This window comes from Schistocerca serialis, chromosome 1 (assembly GCF_023864345.2).
Source record: "Schistocerca serialis cubense isolate TAMUIC-IGC-003099 chromosome 1, iqSchSeri2.2, whole genome shotgun sequence".
NCBI classification, from domain to species: domain Eukaryota; kingdom Metazoa; phylum Arthropoda; class Insecta; order Orthoptera; family Acrididae; genus Schistocerca; species Schistocerca serialis.
In genome coordinates this window covers 1,176,416,958-1,176,439,272 of record NC_064638.1, presented here as the reverse complement: position 1 = coordinate 1,176,439,272, position 22,315 = coordinate 1,176,416,958, and the positions used below count along the sequence as shown (strand labels likewise).

Below are 22,315 nucleotides of genomic sequence, written 5' to 3'. Positions count from 1 at the left end.
TAGATTTAGTAGAGTTGTTGCATCTTTTAAGTGTTTGGTTCACCTGCTCCAAAAGATTTTCTGTGTGGTTGTTCCAATAAGTTGTACTTAATAGTAATACGTTGGTATGTAATTGAATCGATAATCTTTACATTTGTAGTAGTTATGATTTATCCAAAATTTAATGGATTCTTTTTCATACTCATGCAGAGGACATCAAACATTTTATTCTTGAGAGTTAGCTTCCACTTTTTGCACCATACACGTATCTAGTCTAAATTATTTCGTAATTCATATTGACCTTTTGATGAATTTATTAGATTGTAAATGACAGCATCATCAGCAAACAATCTAAGACTGCTGTTCATAATGTTCCCCAAGTCATGTCTATGAATTAGGAACAGCAGGAGGCCTGTAACACTCCCTTGGAGAATGCCAGATAACTTATCACTTTTGTTTCACTAGATGACTTCCCAACAGTCACTACAAACTGTGGTCTTTCTGACAGAAAATCACAAATCCAGTTGCACAACTGAGATGACTCTCCATAGACACGCAGTGACTAAAATCCGCTTTTCAGGAATGGTGTCAAAAGCCTTCTGGAAATCTAGAAATATGGAATCAACTCAAGAGCCCTTGTCAGTAGTATTCATTACTTCATGGTAATAAGGGACCAGTTGTATTTCACAAGAATGATATTTTCTTAATCTGTGCTCAATTTGCACGAATTCATTGTTTGCTTCAAAATCTTACTGCAAATTGATGTCCATGTTGTGGGCTTCTTTTTGCTTTCATGTGTATTGGTATGACCTGTGCAACTATCCCATCCTTAGGCATGGATCTTTGGTGAAGCAAGTGTTGTGTATGATTGTTAAATTCAGAGCTATTACATTAGCATACTTCAAAAGGAACCTAACTGGTATACTGTCTGGCCCAAAAGACTTTCCTTTATTAAGTGACTTAAGTTACTTCGCAACACCATCCAAGTTACTTGATTTGATTTGATTTCTTAACATTTACTGCATCATCTTTGGTCAAGGAATTTTAAAAAAGTGGGTTTAGTAACTCTGCTTTAGTGGTGCTGTTATCGGTAACATTAGCATTGCTGTCACATAATGAAGGTATTGATTGTGTGTTGCAACTGGTTTACTTTACATATGACCAGAATCTTTTTGGATTTTATGCCAGATTTTGAATCAGAGTTTCACTGTGGAAACTATTAAATGCATCTCACATTGAGTTCCAAGCTAAACTTTGAGGTTCTGTAGAACATCAGCAGTGTTGGAGATTTGTGTTCTTTAGATGGGCATTCTGTTAGTAAAAGGGTGAATGGTCTTTTAGACCATGATGCAAAAATTTTAACACTAAAAGTCTTTTGTACTCAAGCAAATGTCACATACGATTAAAAACTGTGTAGGAAAGTTAATCCAACAGCAATAGAGAGTTTTTAAACCTCGTCAAGCAACAAGAATGGCAGGATGTTTATAGTGCCAATAACATAAATGACAAATATAACACTTTCCTTAACACATTTCTTGTGCTCTCTGAGAGTTGCTTTCCATTGGAATGTTCTAAATGGGATACTAGCAGTAAAAGACAGGCTGACTAGTGGGATAACGATATCATGTAGAACAAAGTGGGAATTACATCAAAATGTTAGAAGTAGTCACAATCAAGCTACAGTGGTCCATTACAAACAGTACGGTAAGGTGCTTAAAAATGTTATTAGAAAGGCATAGAGTATGTGGTATACAAATAGAGTAGCTAATTCACAGGATAAAATTAAAACCATATGGTCAGTTGTGATGTAAGTGTCTGGTCAGCAGCACAATGCCGACAATATAAAGTCAGTTTGTAGTAAAAATATTTCTTTTACTGATAAATCAGATATATGTACAGTATTAACAGGGTCTCATATAACTCTCTTGGCAAATGCCTTTCTGAGATTGATGTCTGAAATACTCCTCTGTGATACAGACAAGGTGGAGATCGATTCAATAATTAAATCACTGAAGACTAAGAACTCTCATGTATATGATGGAGTGCCTAGCAGAATATTAAAGTACTGTGCAGCACATGTTAGCCCTGTATTTAGCAATATTTGTAATTTTTACTTTAAAGCCGCTTTATAAAAAGGGAGAAAGGGATAATGTAGACAATTTTAGAGCTATTTCTATGCCATCAGTGTTTACTAAAGTTATTGAAAAGGCTGTGTATGTAAGGATAATTAATCATTTAATATCACACGATCTGCTATCAAATGTACAGTTCAGCTTTAGAAGTCATTTAACAGTGGGAAATGCTATATTCTCTTTTCTCTGTGAGGTACTGGATGGGTTAAGCAAAAGGTTTCAAACACTAGGCATATTTTTTAATTTAACTTAGGCATTTGATTGTGTTGATCACAGAATATTGCTCCAGAAGTTGGACCATTACGGAATATGGGGAGCAGCTCACAGTTGGTTCATCTCTTACTTTAGCAACAGACAACAAAAGGTCATTATTCACAATATTGAGAATGGCTGTGATGTGGGGTCTTAGTGGGGTATGGTCAAATGGTGGGGGGGGGAGGGGGGGGGGGGGAGGTGCCCCAGGGATCAGTGTTGCGGCCACTCTGGTTCCTTACTTATAATTTATATAAATGATATGCTCTCTAGTATTATGGATAACTCTAAAATATTTCTGTTTGCTGATGACACTAGCTTGGTAGTAAAGGATGATGTGTGCACCATTGGCTCGGTTTCACCCCACAGTAAGACTCAGTTTTTACAGTTTCTAACACATAATTCAACAAAACCTGACATTTTAATTTCACAGAATGAGCATATGATTAGTGAAACTGAATAGTTCAAATTTCTTGGTGTTCAGATAGATAGTAAACTGTTGTGGAAAGTCCACGTTCAGGATCTTGTTCAATAACTTATTGCTGCTATTTTTACTATTCGAAGGGTATCTCAAGCGAGTGATCATTCGACATGAAAATTAGTCTTCACATATGTCGTATGGTATTATATTTTGGGGTAACTCTTCCCATTCTAAAAAGATATTTTTGGCTCAGAAACGGGCGGTTTGGGCAATAAGTGATGTAAGTTCACGAAACTTTTGTCGTCCCCTGTTCACTAGTCTGGGTATTTTGACATTGGGCTCTCGAAATATATATTCCTTACTGCCATTTCTTGTTAACAGTATTAGCTTATTCCCAAGAATAAGCAGCTTTCACTCAGCTAATACTCGGCAGGAATCAAACCTGCATTTGGATCAGACTTCCCTAACTCTTATGCAGAAAGGTGTGCAGTATGCTGCTGCATCCATTTTCAATAAGCTACTACAAGAATTCAAAAATCTTAGCAGTAATTCACACGCTTTCAAATCAAAACTGAAGAGTTTCCTCATGGGTCACTCCTTCAGTTCTGTTGAAGAGTTCCTTGAAAAATTAAGCTGATTCTTGTTGTATTGTTGATTTCATTTACTTATGGTGTGAATTTTTTTTGGGCTCATAAACATTTTATTTTTATATTTTATTACTTTTTGTTGTAATTTCATGTACTGACATGTTCCATGACCTTGGGGATTTGCTTCTCAGTTTGGTCCTACTGTACTTGACCTGTAAATAAATAAAATAAATTTATTAAATCTGATACACTTTTTCACTGCTTCTGCAACAATGTTCTGACCTGTTTTGTGTACTGTGGATGATCTGTTTCATCTCCTATTAATTTACTTGGAAAGAATCTCTCAGATGCCATAAATATAATTTCTCTGAATCTAAGGCATGTTTGGTCTGCACTTACATAGTCAGTTTGAAAGGAACTGAGACAGTCTCTTAGGAAGGTGTCAAGAGAATTTTCACCTGCTTTTGTAAAAAGAGATATTTTGTTTTTATTTTAAGTGGATTTGGATGCTACAATATCCAGTCTCGCTATAACGACCCTATGTTGCCAATCCATTAATCCATCATGCCATTCTGTATTTGCTCTGGATTGTTTGATGCCAGGAGGTCTAGTATGTTATTGCAATCATTTACACTTTGTATGGGCTCCTATAATCTTCAGAGAAAGCATTTAGTACAATTTCAGATGATGTTTTATGCCTACATCAACTGTAAAAATGTATTTTTGCCAACTTATTGACAGTAGATTGAAGTCACTTATAACTATAAGTGTGTGAGTTGGGCACCTATTTGAAATGAGACCCAGATTTTTAAATTTTCCTTGAGCCCTTAAGCAACGATATCATCTCACTCAGGGGGTCGGTAATAGGAACAAGATTATTATTATTCTGGTTGTTGAGTATAACGTATATCCATACTAACCTATCACAACTATCTACCTCAAATTCAGTACAAGATAAAACTGCTTTTAACAGCAACAAACATGCCATCACCAACTCAATTAATCAATCCTTTCTTAACACCATTAGGTCCTTGATAAGAACTTTGTATGCAATGATTTCTGCTGCAGTGCTTTCTATGAGCATTTTGAGCTCGGATTATTTCCCAAGAAAGGTAGGACAATTTGCAGCTATAACACCAGAGTTTTGTAGGTTTACCCTCATCCTGTGTTTGACGAACACCCTTTGACGTTGACCATGTGTTTCTACACTTTCACTTCCCTTTAATCTAAAGAGGTGCCCCGTCCACTCTACTCAGTACCCACTACCCATGTAGCCACTTCTGTGTGTAGTGGGTCCTTGATATGTTAAGCGAATCCTGACACCCCTCCACCCTGAGGTGCAAGTCAAGGAACCTGTAGCCTGATGGAGTTTCTGATGTTATCAGTGTACATTTACATACATTGTGGCCAGTAACATTCCCTTGGAGTATGCCTCAAGCTTCTTTTACATCTGAAAATTTCTCTGACTTAAGAAGGAGATACTCTGTTCTGCTTGCTAGGTAGGTACTCTTCAGTCCAATAAAAGAGATGGTCTAATATTCTGTACTTTCATGTTTTGTTCATTAAGTGACATGTGGAACTGGTTCAACCACCTTCCGAAAGCCTGGGAATACGGCATCAATGTATCAGGTGTCCACTGCATAGTTGTTGAATATTGATCTTCAGAAAGGTCATGATTTGTGGATGTAAAATGTATTCCAAAATTCTACAACAGATTGGTGTCGGCAGTAAAGGGTACTATTGCGTACATCTTTTAAATAATACTTCTTGAAAATGGGAATTACCTGTGCGTTTTTCCAATCACTTGGAATTCTTCATCCCTCCACTGACCTATGGTAGACTGCCTCTAGGAGAGGAGCAAGTTTTACCATATGCACTAAATAGAATCGTATAGGTATCCAATCATGTCCAGCTGCATTTCTGTGTTCAGTGATTTTAGTTGGTGTCTATCCTGTGACCACTTATTTCAGTATCTGTCATTTTGGCATTCATGCAAAGGAAAGGAGAAACTGCGGTGCAGTATTCTTCAGTAAAACAGGTTTGGAACAAGAAATTTCATATTTCGGCCTTCTCCCTTTCATCCTCTGCTACAACGCTGTTATCATCACTGAGTATCTGGAAAGATGACTGTGATCCATTTCCTGATTTAATGTAATACCAAAACTGCTTAGAATTTTCTGCCATATCATTAGGCAGAATCCTACTTAAACTTTGATGAATACTTCCTGTGTTCTTTTCCTTTCACTAATTTTGGTTTTATTCAGTTTTTGTTTGTCCGTGCAGCTTTGCTGCCCGCGGTGGTCTCCCGGTTAATGGCGCGCAGTCCGGAACCGTGCGACTGCTACGTCGCAGGTTCGAATCCTGTCTCGGGCATGGATGTGTGTGATGTCCTTAGGTTAGTTAGGTTTAAGTAGTTCTAAGTTCTAGGGGACTGATGACCACAGCAGTTGAGTCCCATAATGCTCAGAGCCATTTTTGTGCCGCTTTGGCTATGTTTAAGGCTGTGTGAAATAAGCTCTGCTTTTGAAACAACTTTCTAGCACAGTTGTTAAACATAGCAGGTCTTTCTGAACTTTGTCCATTTATGCTCAACATTTTCTGTCTTGATGATGAATGTTTGATGTCAATTGCTCAAGTAACCTGAAATGTGTTTCTTGCCATAATTACTAAGCAAATATTATTATATCAGTAAAAATAATCAATAGTCTTCACGGGTTTTCTGCCAGATCATATTCCACAATATTTCCGCGGAGCAACTGTCCGACATCTTCAGGTGGTTCAACCTTACTGGTGGCTAGGAAATATTGTGGAATTTGCACAACGTGATCTGACGACAAGTCTGTGAAGACTACGAGGGGCGTTTGAAAAGTCCGTGCAACAATTAAAACTACTTATGTGTTTGGGGTAAACCTGTTTTATTTTTCCACATAGTCTCCTTTTAGATTTATACATTTCGTCCAACGCTGTTCTAATTTGTTGATCCCTTCCGAATAATAGGAATTGTCCAAGTCTGCAAAATAGCTATTAGTTGCTGCAATCACCTCCTCGTTTGAATAAAATCTTTGTCCCACCAGTCATTTCTTCAAATTGGGAACAAATAGTAGTCCAAGAGAGCCAAGTCTGGAGAATAGGGGGGATGTGAAACGAGTTGGAATCCTATTGCCATTAATTTTGTGACCACAACTGCTGAGGTGTGTGATGGTGCATTGTCGTGATGGAAAAGGACTTTTTTGTGGTCCAGTCACCAGCGTTTTTCCTGCAGCTTGATTTTCATACGCTCCAATAACGATGAATAATATGCACCTGTAATAGTTTTACCCTTTTCCAGATAGTCGATGAGGATTATCCCTTGCGAATCCCAAAAGACAGTCGTCATAACCTTTCTGGCCGAAGGAATGGTCTTTGCCTTTTTTGGTGCAGATTCTCCCTTGGTAACTCATTGTTTAGATTGTTCTTTGGTCTCAGGAGTATAGTAATGTATCCATGTTTCATCCACAGTGACGAAACGACGCTTAAAGTCATGTGGATTCTTCCTGAACAGCTGCAAACCATCCTTGCAAAATTTCACACGATTCTGTTTTTGGTCAAGCGTGAGCAATTGCGGAAACCATCTTGCGGATAGCTTTCTCATGTCCTAATGTTTATGAAAAATATTATGTACCCATTCATTCGAGATGCCCGCAGCACTAGCAATCTCACACACCTTAACTCTTCTGTCACCCATCACCATATCGTGGGTTTTATCAATGATTTCTGGAGTCGTAACCTCCACAGGGCATCCAGAACGTTCAGCATCACTTGTGCCCATATGGCCACTCCAAAAATTTTGAAACCATTTATAAACTGTTCTAATCGAAGGTGCAGAGTCACTGTAATGTTTATCAAGCTTCTCTTTAGTCTCCTGAGGCAGTTTTCCTTTCATAAAGTAATGTTTAATCACCACACAAAATTCATTTTCATCCATTTTTTGACAGTCACTCGACTTCCTTGACCCACACGAATGCCAAACACAAAGAAATAAACCGATGTGGCTGAAACTTGGTATGTGTTTTTTCCAAAGATGCTACTAACTAAACATGATACGCGCCAGTGGTGCCATCTGCCGGACTTTGCATGGACTTTTCAAATGCCCCTCCTATTTACAACACATCTACCGGGGGAGCTTGAAGAGTCACAAAAATAATCAAATTTTCAAAATATAGTGTAACTGGAAAAAAAAAATTGCTCACCAAGCAGTGGCAGGGTATTTAAATTTGCAAGCTCCTCTTTCTGGCAGAAGAGCTGAAGGGGAAGGAATAGGGGTGAAGGAAAATGATTGGTGAGATATAGGTAAAGAGGAGACTTCAGGAAAATCACCCTGAACCCCAGGTCAGGGAAAACTTACCAGGCAGGATGAGAAGGAAAAGACTTATTATTGTGGACTGCATCAGACAAGATTTGAAAACCTGAGAGCTTAAAGCTGAAAGATAGTGTAATACACAAGGTAGAGATTACCAAAAAAACATTGTGCACAAGTTAATAAGAACAGAAACCTAGGTGCATTGTATGTGTAAGTGGGGAGCAGGGAAAAATAAGCAGGTTGGACAATGAAAGATGTAGTAAACTAAAATCAGTTGAAGAAAAGAATAGTTACTGTGAAGAAATGCCAAGACTGGAGAATTTAACATAAATTAAGGCCAGGTTGGTGGCAAGAACTGAGGACATATTGTAACGCCTGTGGAGTTCTGAGAAACTGGTGTTTTTGGGAAGAATCCATATGGCATATGTGGTGAAACAGGCATCAAGGTCATGACTGTCTTGTTGTAGAGCATGCTCTGCAACAGGTTATAGTGTATTGGGGGTGTACACCCTCTGCTTATGCCCATTCATCTTAATTGATAACTTGGTGGTAGTCATGCTGATGTAAAAGTAAAAGGCCGAACAATGTTTACATAACAGCTGATATACAATTCGTTATTTAATAGACGGCTCTCCTTGTAATAGTATGTGGTTTGCCAGTTACCGGGCATGTATAGTTGAGGGTAGGAGGGTGCATAGGGCAAGTATTACAGTGGGGATGGTCACAGGGGTAGAAGCCATTGGGTAGGGAAATGGGTGCAGAAGGAACATTTAGTCTAACAAGGATATTGCGAAGATTGGGAGGACGACAAAAAGGTGTGATGGGCAGAATGTCTGACAGAATGGACCTCATTTCAGGGCATGGTTTTAGGAAGTCAGAGCCTAATCAAGACCAGAATAATACTGAGTGACAAGAGGTGTACTCCTAAGTTGTTTTTTGGAGGGATCAGCAGTACCAGGGTTGGAGCATTTGTTTGTATTCCTGTTGACACCCATAGTCAGTGATATCTGGATTACTGGAAAAATATGGGAACTGGCTGCACAGCTAGCTTCCTTACACTTTAGCAACAGGTACGAGCTGCTGCTCAGAGATGGTAACACATCTGATCCAGCATGGGATATCTTGTTGGTTGGACTAATGGCCGATTTTCCTGCCAAGTACGAACAATGCAGAGAGAAAGTGGTTATGTTGATCATTGGAAGCATCAACATTAGCAGGGCAATAGAATCGCCTCAGGAAGAGGCGTGAGGAAGAAGACAGCTGTGCATTCAGTCTGCCTGGGAGAAGAGCTTGTCTCAGACAGAGAGAAGGCTTTGCCAGCAGCTGTTGAATGCAGTGTGGGCAACCAGCTGCTAATAGTAGTTCATGTCCCCACAAATGGCACTTCCGCTCAGTCCCTTTAAAGTTTAGACTGTTAGCTACCATGGTAAAGACTACTAGCCTTGCAAACAGGCTGGATGCATAGTTTACTATTTGTAGCTTTTTACCCAGAATTGATCAAGCTCCTCAGGTTTAGAGCTGAATGGAAGGTCTAAACCAGAGGCTGAGATGGTTCTGAGTTAATCTTGGATGAGAATTTTTCATCCTCTTCTATCAGATGGAGAACTGTGGGGCTCCCTCAGTAAGTGAGGCATGCATTACATAAATTTAGTGACTATTCGAATACCAGACTACATATGGTGTGCACATCGCTTTTGTTTTCAGGTAATCCTCCATATAGTCAAACATGAATTATGTGCTGTATCATCTATGGAAAGATCACAGAAAAAAATGTTAAAAAAGAATTTAAGAACACCTCTGGCCACAACTTTTGTCTTTTATTAAGTACGTGATGCATTTTGGACCAGTTGTAATTTGTCTTAATAAATGCCTATTCCTGCCATGAAAAGGTTTAATGTTAGGTTAAGAATTTGAAGGCTTTTTTTTTTTTAATTCATACTTGCAGTGTATTGAATATGGATAAAATTAAATTAAAATTATACTGAACTCTGATTGGAATACGTATTGCAAAGGTAGGATAGACATCAGATGGTGGCATATTTACTGTCATAATGAACATGACAGAATCTTGTGAGATTATAACAAAATCCAAATGTGAAATAATTTGGGTGAAAGTAAACATCAGAGGTGGGTTAAACATGGTAATTGGATGCCCTTAGACACTACCTGCCTGAGTGGCCAAAGTGGGAGATCTCTTCAAAGAAAACTTGGAACATATGGATGTAAGTTTCTTTATAATGCAGTGTAATATGTTGGAGATTTCAATTTGTCAGCTATAGGATGGGAGAGTCATACAATTAAAACAGGTGCCATAGACTGGTATTCATATGAGGTTGTTGCGAATGCCTCATCTGAAAGTTACTTCAGCAGAGAATTGGTCAGTTGACTTATGAGGGCAAAGTCTTAGACGTCATAGCAATTAAGAGCATTGAAATTCTTGAATCGTTTAACTTAGGCAATGATGATAGTGATCATAAGACTGTGATAGCATTGATAACAATGGATATTTTAAGGAATGTTACGGAGGAACGGGAAATGTTTTTCCTTAGCAAGAGTGGCTGGGTACAAACTGTGGGGTATCTTGAGTATCCACCATCAAATATTTATCTCTAAGAACAAAAGTACTGTACAAATAGGTGAAGCTCAAAAGCATTGTGCAGTATGCCTGAGACTGAGCAAAGTTGTGAGGAATGGGAGAGACACATTGTGGTCGGTAGTCATTTTAGAAAGTTGCTAGGAAAGCAGAGAGATCTTTATCACAGTTTTAAGTAAAGTCTAATTGACAAACAGAAGATGAACAAAGCCAAAATGAGCATGCGGAGAGCAGTTGTGAGAAGCATTCAGTGAATTTGAAAGTAATATTTTGCCATCTGACCTGATCAAACTTCCTAAGAAGTTTTGGTCATAAATAAAATCAGTGATCAGGTTATCGATGCAGGAGTGCCATGTGTCATCTTTCTTCTGTGTGAGAAAATAGAAAACCAAGGAGTTTTGTACAACTGAATAACATCTTGCATGTTCTCCACTTCCTTTTGAATTATCTGTTGTTCAGCGGAGACATCCTATATGGTCACTTACTGATCAGAGGATGGCCTTCAGTGTTGAAACAGTTTGACATTGGGTTGTCTAGTCTGCCTCCTCTCCTGTCTGGAGTTGGATACACTTGAAAATTGATACAGAATACTCAACGTGAAGGGTGAAATACTGAATTCAGTCTTCCAGATTTGTTTCACTGGAGGATTGTAATACTGTTCCTCCTTTCTATCATTACATAAGTGTCAAAATGGCAGATATGGAGATAAGTTATTGTGGAATAAAAAACCACCTAAAATTCCTTAACAGCAGGAAGACACCAGAACCAGATGAGATGCTCGTGTGATTCTACAAAGATTATTTGAAAGAATTGGCTCAACTTTCAGTGACAGTTTGTCACAGGTCACAGAAGCAATGAAGGATACTCAGAAACTGGAAAAAAAGGTCATTTCATTTTCAAGAAGGATCATCAGACAGATCTGTATAATTATAGATTTATGTAGCAGATGCCAGCCTGTTGTAGAATTAAGGAACATGTTTTATGCTCATGTGTGGATTGTGCAAACTGAAACACTGCAGAAAGTCAGATTGCGCTGTAGATAGAATTCAACATGCCATTCTTAACGGAAGATGTAGAGATAATTTTGGCAGTGTCCCAAAGCGGTATTAAATTTTTGTTACCATTGACAATATATATTAATGATCTATTGGATAATACTGGAAACTCACTGAGGCTATTCGCAGATGATGATGATGATACTGTCTGTAGAAAGATTCCATCTAGACAATGCTGTAGCAGAATAATTCATTGGGCCTGTGGAGGGATTTCTCTGTCCAAAAAAATCCACTTGTAAATGCCACATGTACTCTTCTAAGTTAGTAACCACTTCCTGTGCGTAGTACATGCCTGAAGCGGAGAAATGTTACAATTCTCTGCTTGATAGCAGAGGCTGAGAAATCTCTGAGCGTTCGGATCAAGACTTCCAATTGGGTCCAAACTAGAGGGCCGTGATAAAGTTTTGAGAATGATGCTGCACAAGGCTAGTTGTCTTCATCAATTCAGAAGCCTCCTGTAGGAAACAAGGATAACCTCTTAACGCAGCTTCCCGCTCTGGCTTAGATGTAGTTTTAGCAGTGGACAAGACCTCTAACCTCTTTTAATATGTATGGGGACAACCGTGTAGCTAGTATCCACTTTCAACTTGTGCCCAGAGATTCACACTCCAGCTACTGTTCATCAACCGTACTTACAAAAATGTGAAGTGGCCAGGTCGAGTGTATCAGAAACCACTCTAACATAAGGGATCCCAACCACAGTAAAGGCCGTGGTGCCACAGTGCCATCGCAGCCCAGGACAAACAGCTTGAAGCCTTTTGACCGTGGTCTGTGTAGCTACCAACCAGTGACCAGTTTGTGCTATATCCATAAACAACAGGCATGATCTCCGCCCTTCTTTAAACTATGTTTGTATTTTCAAAAAGGAATATAACATTAACCCAAGCAACCAGTAAATGTAATGTAAGTTCTGGTGGTATTATGCTTCTGGCCATCACTACACTAGAAAGTCAGGTTCACGATACACAAATTGTCAAAAAATATGCAACCAGTTAGAAAAAAGGTAATAAATACCACTAAACACTGATACTGATGATTTCTTCGCATAAGTATATGAGAAAAAGCCTAAACTATACACTGTGTACAAAATGGAATTGCGGTTGCTCTTGCCTGGGCAGCTAGAGTTCTGATTTTGCACTCAAAAACTTGCCTATGGAGAAATTTTTGTTTCTTTAATGTAGCATTCAGTAACCTACATGTTTGTCTGGTGCCGAATGGCGGGTACATCAAGGAACCCTGTCTTTGGTGGCTGACTTCGAGTTTGCTAAACTCTCGTGCAACTATCCATTGCTTACTAAATTTCAGTTCAAGGTTTCCATACCTTTGCAGTTATGATCATATTGAATCAATAAATTTTTCTGGTTCTAATGAATAACATTTTAGTATATTTGGTGTTACATGAGGGGCACTCAAAAAGTTTCTGTTCTTCGAAGGCCGTACAGTGCAGAATTGCTATGCCCATCACACAGAATTGCCATGAGCATTGAGGCTATCGTCCCACCAACGCACCAGGTTGAAAATACCCATTTGGTTAAACACCATGTTCCGCTACATGAAGAATGCACATCCTCTTCTGACAGGAATCTTCAACCCTTCAAGACCTTTTTTGAGGGACTGAAGGCATGATAATTGCATGGGGAGAGATTAGTACTGTATGGTGGTGCTCGAGTCTCTCCCACTCGGGTTGGCGTGACGTTTGCTGGGCTCTCAGATTGAACGACATCCTGTGTTGAATCGCAAACAGCACGGAACTTGGTGCACCATTCCAAAATGTGGTTTTGGGCAAACAAGCTGCCCCATACAGTCTTCATTCTGATGGATGTCTACCATTGTTTGTCCTTTCGCAGCCGACAAAATAATAACAGCACATTTGTCTGTCCGGCCGTATTGGTAGTAATATCACCATAGTTCAGGTTTCTGCATTTACCACGTGCATGTCAGACAGACACGAATGCCGTACCAATCCCTTGCTTGTGTGTCAGTGCTTATATAGTCACATGAGAGTCAAAATACACTGCATTTATGGTGCATCAATGCCCTCAAAGGGAAACTTTTTTATCATCACTTATATTAGGTGAAGATTTGTTTGCAAATTATTCTTCAGAACTGAAGCCAAATGATTGCTTTTTGTGATGTGTGTATTGTTTGTAAAGTTGAATATCTATTTTCAATATATTTTGTTTTTAGTGTGTGTAAAGTTGGTACTATTAAATTACATCTGCTTCTTTCTAGGAATGTTAAGAACATAAAGAAGTTGAGTGAGTTAGAATTGAAGCGAGGTAACTTGAAATCATCATGGCATGATCAGTACAAAGACAGTGCATGGATTTTTGTTGGTGGTCTGCCTTATGACTTGACAGAAGGAGATGTAATATGTGTATTTTCACAGTAAGTGTTTCAGAGTAAGTTAATTTTTGTTGTATTGTCTCGAATTTTGACATGAATTACAGTTAACAAACCATTTGTATTTTCTATAGATCATACACATTGTGATACTGTCAATTAAAAATTCCAGTGTCTGATTGATTTTCAGTAGCCAGTATTTCAGCTTTTTTATAAGATTGTAGTGCAGTTGGACTCTTGTGCATTAAGTTTTGACTGCTGTACTAAAGTTGCAAATAGGGGCAGTGTCAGCCTGAATGCTTTTCCTCTATTGCATGTAGGTTGCCAGTGTTGTATCTTTTCTCATAGTCAATAAGAAGTGAGAAAATAGGTGATATAATTTTAGTGATGAAACTGAAAGTTTATAAGTTTGCTTCTTGCTTTTTGTCATTTATTGCAACATATAGTGGTTACTTTGAGTCATGAGAGCTTAGTTTAAACTTCCCCTTTCATTGCAACCATATTCACATTTATACATTATCTACCACATGTTGTGTCTGTTGTCTGTTATTTCCTCAAATACTTTGCATGTCCAAAGATTCTGGCTATATTTGGACATGAAAATCCCATTACCAATCTGACCATACTTTAAAGTTCTGCAATAGCCACCGCCATCCCTCATGTTCTCATCATACTTCACTTTACTGTGAAAATCGTGTAAATTACTATTTGCCAAACTTTTTTATCATTAAGCTTCTTAATTATGAACCAGCAGAGGTCAAAAGATTTCAAGTCATTATTTCATGTGTTTAGCCACTGCCATCCCTACAACTCCAAAAACAGTCATATGTTTAGCAATATAGAGAATATTGTGTTGTTTTGTTGGTTTGTTTGTTTTTGAATAAGTGATGAGCAATTCCAGACCCATTGCTATCTCATATGTCACTCCATTGAACAATGAATTACTGGTCTCTTTTACTTCCATCCAAGGTTAGTATGAAGTAAAAGCATGTGTGTAGCACAAACATTGCATGAGAAAGTTACAGATGTTCCTATCAAACCATTCCTAACATTTGCATCTACATCTACACAATCATTCTGCAATTCATAGTTAACGTGTATGGTAGAAGAGTTACCAAACCGTTTTCAAACTATTTATCAAAAGTTCCACTCTTGAGTAGCATGTGGGAAAAATGAGCATGTAAATCTTTTTGTGTGAGCTCTGATTTCTCTTATTTTATTGCAATAGTCATTTCTCCCCACATGGTGAGAATCAACAAAATACGAGGTGTGGCTAGAAAAAAACCGGACTAGTACTGGTGAAACAATAAAACGAATGCAATAAGGCTGAAAGTCGCGTGGCCTGTCACGTGACTCTCGCTCCGCCTACTGCTCGAGTTTCATCTGCCTCCTGCACTCAGTCTGCCCGTGGCGTCTGTTTTAAGTATTTGACGTTTTGTCTGTGCGTCGGAAAATGTTGAGTGTACAGAAAGAACAACGTGCTAACATCAAATTTTGTTTCAAACTAGGAAAATCTGCAAGTGAAACGTTTGTAATGTTACAACAAGTGTACGGCGATGATAGTTTATCGCGAACACAAGTGTTTGAGTGGTTTAAACGATTTAAAGATGACCGCGAAGACACCAGTGATGACACTCGCACTGGCAGACCATTGTCAGCAAAAACTGATGCAAACATTGAAAAAATCGGTAAACTTGTTCGACAAGATCGCCGTTTAACAATCAGAGCAGTGTCTGAGTTAACAGGAGTTGACTTGTTGTCTTGTCGAACAAGTTTACCGATTTTTTCAATGTTTGCATCAGTTTTTGCTGACAATGGTCTGCCAGTGCGAGTGTCATCACTGGTGTCTTCGCGGCCATCTTTAAATCGTTTAAACCACTCAAACACTTGTGTTCGCGATAAACAATCATCGCCGTACATTTGTTGTAACATTACAAACGTTTCACTTGCAGATTTTCCTAGTTTGAAACAAAATTTGATGTTAACACGCTGTTCTTTCTGTACACTCAACATTTTCCGACGCACAGACAAAACGTCAACTACTTAAAACAGACGCCACGGGCAGACTGAGTGCAGGAGGCAGATGAAACTCGAGCAGTAGGTGGAGCAAGAGTCACGTGACAGACCACGCGACTTTCAGCCTTATTGCATTCGTTTTGTTGTTTCACCAGTACTAGTCCGGTTTTTTTCTAGCCACACCTCGTATTTTGGCATTCAGAGGATGCAGTTGGTGATTGTAATTTTGTAAAAAGTCTTTATTTTAAGATTTACCACCCCAACTCACTTTTTGTATCTATGACATGTATCTCCCATATTTTTCAATAATACAAAACAAAATGAGCTGTTTTGAACTTCTTCGATATCCTTCGCCAATCCCATCCTTACCATGTAAGTTTCCAGAAGAGGATGGACATGCATAGTCTAAGCATTCTCTTTAGTAAATTTTTGGATCTTCTAAGTGTTCTACCAATAAAATGCAATATTTAGTTTTCCTGTGCCACAGCATTTTTTATTGGAAGGTTCCAACGTGAGTGGTTTGCAGTTGTTATCCCTAAGTATTTAGTTGAATCTGTAACCTTCAAATTTGTGTTATTTACTGTGTAAGCAAACTTTTAGAGGTTTTTTTTAATTTTTTATTTTTTTTATTTTTTTTATTTTAAATGTCTCGTACCATGCATACATTTTATCTAAATATTTTCTGTGTCAGACAGTGTGTTGGGTGGAGCTGTTTCCTTCACTTCCCACAACGCTTTATGGTAGCAATCAAGTAAAATTTACTCCCCGTATCTTGCACTATTGAAATGCATTTAGCCACTAGAATTTTCCTTTTACTCAGTTTTCTTCTTTGAATTGTTTGTTCCTGACTTTCATTGCTTTGAGTTATAACAGATAATATCACTGTCTAGAGGTAGCTGTGGTGGTGCAGATGTCTTACTTTTTTTCATCATTATTTTTCTTGTGGTAGTTCAGAGAAAGAGCCCTACTTCTACAAGGAGAAGTATGTATTAATTATAAAAAATCTTAGCATATGAGTGGCCAAAAGTCTGTGCTGCTTTGTGGTGGTGTAAAAGCAAATTACAGTGTTACAGTTTTGTATAATTTGAAGGTATTCTAATACTTCCACAAACTTAATATTTTTGCTCTGATCCCAAAACAAATACTGAAATATCCTAATGGCCTTCAAATTTTGATTTTATTTTGTAGGTATGGAGAAGTAGTTAATATAAATTTAGTCAGAGATAAGGCTTCTGGCAAATCAAAAGGTTTCTGCTTCCTCTGTTATGAAGACCAAAGGAGCACTATCCTAGCTGTTGACAATTTAAATGGTATCAAGGTAAGGAATCAGACTTATTTTAGTAAATTTAATTTATTGAGAAGACAATGATAGAAAAATTTGCTGCATGATCATGCAGAGCATAATCGTTTTATGGCCAAAAAAGTTCACCAACAAATGAACATTGAACTTCATGTATTACAGTTTTATGCACAGAAGAGAAGAAAGTTGTAAATGCTTCACTGCAACTGGATGGGCAAGGGGAGAGGAATGGGCTGCAGTTTGTTTGGAACCAGGCCAAGAACTTTGTTTTCCATCCACAAATTTACAGATGACAAATTATACAGTGAAACACATTTTGAAGTTTTACTTATATGAAAATTTTAGTAATCAATATTCTTCAAGTTTATAATATCACACATTTTTTTGATATTGATTTTGCTTCTATTCAAATTTGTTTATACAGGAATACATCAAAAAGTTTCCTTGAACAGGCTGCTGTCAAGGCTCAGATGATACTTATCATTTTTGCCCATTATTCTGTTAAATAATCTACTGCTTTCCTTCGTTATCTCCTTTCCTCTGTGTGCATGTTATATGATACCTGTTTTGCTATGTAGTTTATGTATCTGTATAGATGTATTATGTTTCATTTGATATTGTCAATAATATACATTATGTCCCATTTTTTACCTTGTCATGCTGTACATAACATTCGTCTGCTTTCTCCTGCACCCATGAGCACCACCTATTGGATACTTCTAGGATGCTTATATACATGTTACTGTCGTATCTGTAGTAGGAGAGTTCTTGTAAAATGCAAATAATTTAGGGGTAAAAGAGACCACTTACCAAGTAGCAGGAGCATTGAATCATCGACAGACACGCACCAAGGAGAAAGAAAATTTGCTAGGTTTTCAAATAAATCTTTTATTAAGCTAGTGTACACGCGCGCGCACACACACACACACACACACACACACACACACACACACACACACACACACACACAATGTAGGTATTACCAGTGAGAAAAAAGAGAAAGAAAGCTTTCGGAATAAAGCCTTTATCAAGCTAGAGTATAATCACAGTGTGTGTGTGTGTGTGTGTGTGTGTGTGTGTGTGTGTGTGTGTGTGTGTGTGTGTGTGTGTTTTCTCTTTTTTCTCGCCTGTAATACCTACATTGTGATTGCTGGACACACAGAGATAGAGAGAGAGAGAGAGAGAGAGAGAGAGAGAGAGAGAGTGTGTGTGTGTGTGTGTGTGTGTGTGTGGACGCGTGCATGTGTGCGCGCACACGCTGTGCGCACTCATGTGATTATACTCTAGCTTGATAAAGGCTTTATTCTGAAAGCTAGGAAGTTTTGTTTCTGTTTTTTGTGTGTACCTGTCAATGACTTAACACTTCTGCTATTCACTGAGTGGTTTGCTTTGCTCCTAAATTATTTACTATCATGTCTGTATTTTTATTTTGATACTTTTTCCACAACTATTCATATTATCAAGCATTCAACAATATGAATTACAGTAGATTTCTGCTCACCACACAGAAGGGCATTGAGCAACACAAAGGCACATTTAACAATAGACTAAGCTGTCAGACAAAGTTCTTCATCAGATTTAGAAAAAAACATACACAAACATATGGGCAGTCTCTTCTGTGGACACCGAAGCTCGACTGCAGTGAATAGCGTTTTGTAAGTAGCATCATAGTCACCTTTGACTGTAAAAGATATTTAGTTACAGTTTTGCAATTTCAGCCTACATTGTCGTTATCAAGTAGCGTAACTGTGCTGTGGTAATGGCAAAATGGAAAACTCATCTAACATGTATATGGAAGATATTGCAACAGTACAGTTAATAACTTTTACAGTCAAAGGCAACTGCAATGTCATTTACAACTTTTTAATGTCAGTCATGAGAAGTCAATGCCATGAATAAAGATCTTGGCTGTGGTGGATAGTGGGGGGTACAGAAAGGCCTGTGGGTGTGTGCAGGGATGTGGCGGGGACAGGATGGTGGGCTACTAGGTGCAGCATTGGGAAGCTGTGGTGGAGGAGGGAGAAAGAGGGATAAAAGAGAAGCAGAGAAGGGGAAAGGAATATGCAGGTGATTTGGGGTGATAAAAAGCATATATATGAAAGTGGAATGTGAGCAGGAAAGGGCAAGGGTTGAGGCCAGGGGGTTTACGGGAACATATCCTTCATCAGCAAAATTGTTTAATGAACCTCTGTTAAAGATCCTGAGACAAAAGCCAACAAGCAGTACTTCAGCAACTTTATATTTGTAAAACTGTTTCCAATCAGAGTGCAAATCATTACAGTGACTGCTAATTAACTTGGTAGTGTACATCCAAAGAGACAGAGAATACATAGAGAGACTTTGGCGAGTTACTCAGTGCTCCCTGCTCCCCACAGTGTACTGTTTTAGGTGTCACACTTGGGAAGTCATTCTGCAGTTGTTTTGAAAGTGAGAGACTCTGTGTAATGTTTGGTAAGCTAAAGAGTCACCAATTTCTTTTTGTAATAGTGCCTGCCATAGGCACAGAGTATAAACGCATGCATGTATCTCAAAAAAAGATTAAAGATTGGTGTAAATAATTTTGTGTGTGTTCTCTAACTATAATGGCAAATACCTTAAGTCATATGATAGTCCTAGAATTTTGTGACAATAGAGAAGCAGTCATACTTGCATCATACTTTGTAACATTTCTGAAATCTCAGGGGGATAAGATAATAAGGTGCCTTTTTTTGTTTGTATAATTCCATTTTGACAGTTTCAGTAAACATTACTCCAGTAACTGTTTTTGTTGCTCTCTTTTACATTACAAAATATGGATAATAGACAGAAAGGTCTGTAGTCTCCTGTGAACAGATAGACGAGTGTTTCAAATTATAACTTCAAGGTATACTAGGAGCCCTTTATATACAAAATGTAAAGTGCAAATTACTCTGTGAAACAATCTTGGTGTGCTTATATAAATGTATAATGGAAAATCGGGGATGGAACGTAACAATATTATGTAAGGATAGTTGCTACTCAGCTTATAGCGGAGATGCTGAGTCGCAGAGCTGCATTTGAGTGTGTGTGTGTATGTGTGTATGTCTGTTGTTTATTTTTGACAAAGGCCTGTTAGTAGAAAGCTTATCATGTGACAGTCTTTTTGTTTTGTCTATCTGTGGCTCAGCAGCTCTGCTATATCGTCAGTAGTAATTATCCTTTCCATAATATTGTGTCCATGGATAGTTGTTTTCCAGTGTATAGACCTACAACAGGTAGTTCCTCATATATATTTTAAATTATAACTTCAGATAATCATAAAAATAAAGTAAAATGTGCAAATTGTGAATTAATCTGTTACTGAATCTTTGAATTTGAAATGTGGATGGGTAGGCATGTGGCTAAAGTGTGATATTGAATCCCTTGCCCCCCTCCCCGAAATCTTGATTGTGGTGCTTGATTGACCTGTAGCTTAGTCTAATTTTTAAATCACCCCTTATTTAACCACACTTTGCCATACTTCATGCCCTTTTTGCCATAAAAATTAAAACTTCAAGGTAAATTCAGAAAATGTATCGTAGATAATGGGCAAATCTCCAAATGTTTTGATGCATGTTATGTGCATCCATCGTAACTTTTCAGAATTTGGCTCTATATTTAATCAGAGCAATCTGATTCATGGAAAAAACAAGATAGTATTTTGGCTGTTATTTTAATACATTTAAGACCAACCAAGAACTTCATTGTATATTCAACTGCCATTGCTTATCCAACTGCCGAGGTGGCTTAAATCATAATATATTTGTTGTATGGGGTGGTGTTTCCTTGCTCACTGCTACACAGTTTCTGTTTTGAGTGTGAAATGAATGGTACGTAGCACTGAAATTAACATAATCTTTCTGTAAAATGTTCATCGCTGAAATCTCTGTCATTCTTTGAAAGTTTACTGTACTAAAACACAAGAAGGTGGACCCTAAACTAAATTTTACAGACTATATCTTTTACTTGTGAAACACCATCAAGAGATGATGCATATAAAGTGTTAGTGAACTGTACTCAGAAATAATATTGTTTCTGGCTACAGCTGCTAAATGTTAACAGTTGCAATGTTGTAAATTCCTTACGCACCATCATGTTACATCCCCCTTTCTTTCAACTTCCGAAAATTTGGTGGAGGATAGTTCAGTGTACTTCACTCTGGTCATGGTGTTGCCTCACTGTGATGTTCTGTGTCTTTGGTTCATCCTCAAAGAATGCCCGAAAAAGATTCAAAATGACTGTGTTATATTCATTCTTTCAGTGCCATGTACAATCATTATTTACTGAAGTTGATCAAATTAGAGCCTTCAAGGCCCCTCATCCACTGGACCAAATTTTACATATATAGTAATTCTTATATCATAGTGACTTCAATAATGGCATGTATAATATTATAAATAGTTCTAGTAATGGTAGTAAGAGAAGAGGAAAGATGAATTGAAACATCATTTGGATATGTCTAAGGCCATTTGGAATATTAACGCTAACTAAGAACAAGTATCAGTACTACTAGTGTTAATAGTGAATAATAGCAACAGGGCAAAAAGTCTAGTTCCTGGGCGGTTTTATGCTGAATATCATTGGCTTTCCATTCAGTTTTCACACTCACACAGCTTTGGAAATGCTTTCATGTAGACTATGCCAGCCCATTTGCCTGTTTCAGACAATTGATATATTTAATGATCATTTACATATTATCCAACTTTCTGTTTGTCCACAAGATGAAGTTTAAAAATACTGGAGAGGCAATCACCAAGACCTTATGTAAAATATTCACCCTTGAAAGGTTACCGCAATTAGAGCGTTTAGTTCGAACATTTAATAATGAACCAAACTTATTATGGAAAGTTCATCAGAAATGGTTATCACTTTGTTCTTGTGTGCTTAATGAAACGTGCAGATGAACAGCTAGAGTAATACTGAAATTCTACATGGCCGGCGGCTGCTCTCATCAGTGTCTGCAAAGAACTCTAGGGTTCTTGCTTGATGTTACAGTCAGTGCGAGAATGTTCAGTAGGAATCCAGGCTGGATGGCCATCATAGTGGAGTGGTGTAGTGCATATGATGGTGTTCAGCAGAGAAAGTGACATTTGCTACTACTGCTGCCTTCACCACCACCCTGCCATCAGCATGCATATGTGGCACCCCTCCCCCACCTCCCCCCCATATCTTGCTGTATATTTCACTCCAGTAACTCTATTGCTTCAGGGAAAACCCAAGATCCCAACTACAGCGAGTTCACCATGTGCAGTCCATCTGTGTATTGAGATCCTGGTGGCTGTGAGAAGTGTCACTGTTTTA

At 38.1% G+C, this 22,315-nt stretch overlaps 1 protein-coding gene across 1 annotated transcript in view; it reads left to right on the top strand.

The window, feature by feature from the left end:
* The window catches only part of LOC126459696 (RNA-binding motif protein, X-linked 2-like), a 37,066-nt gene that overhangs the window by 4,921 nt on the left and 9,830 nt on the right, over positions 1-22,315 (top strand). Inside the window, exons 2-3 of the mRNA XM_050095878.1 lie at positions 13,591-13,746; positions 16,906-17,035. Of these exons, the coding sequence (XP_049951835.1) occupies positions 13,591-13,746; positions 16,906-17,035 (286 nt within the window). The remainder of the gene's footprint in view (positions 1-13,590; positions 13,747-16,905; positions 17,036-22,315) is intronic.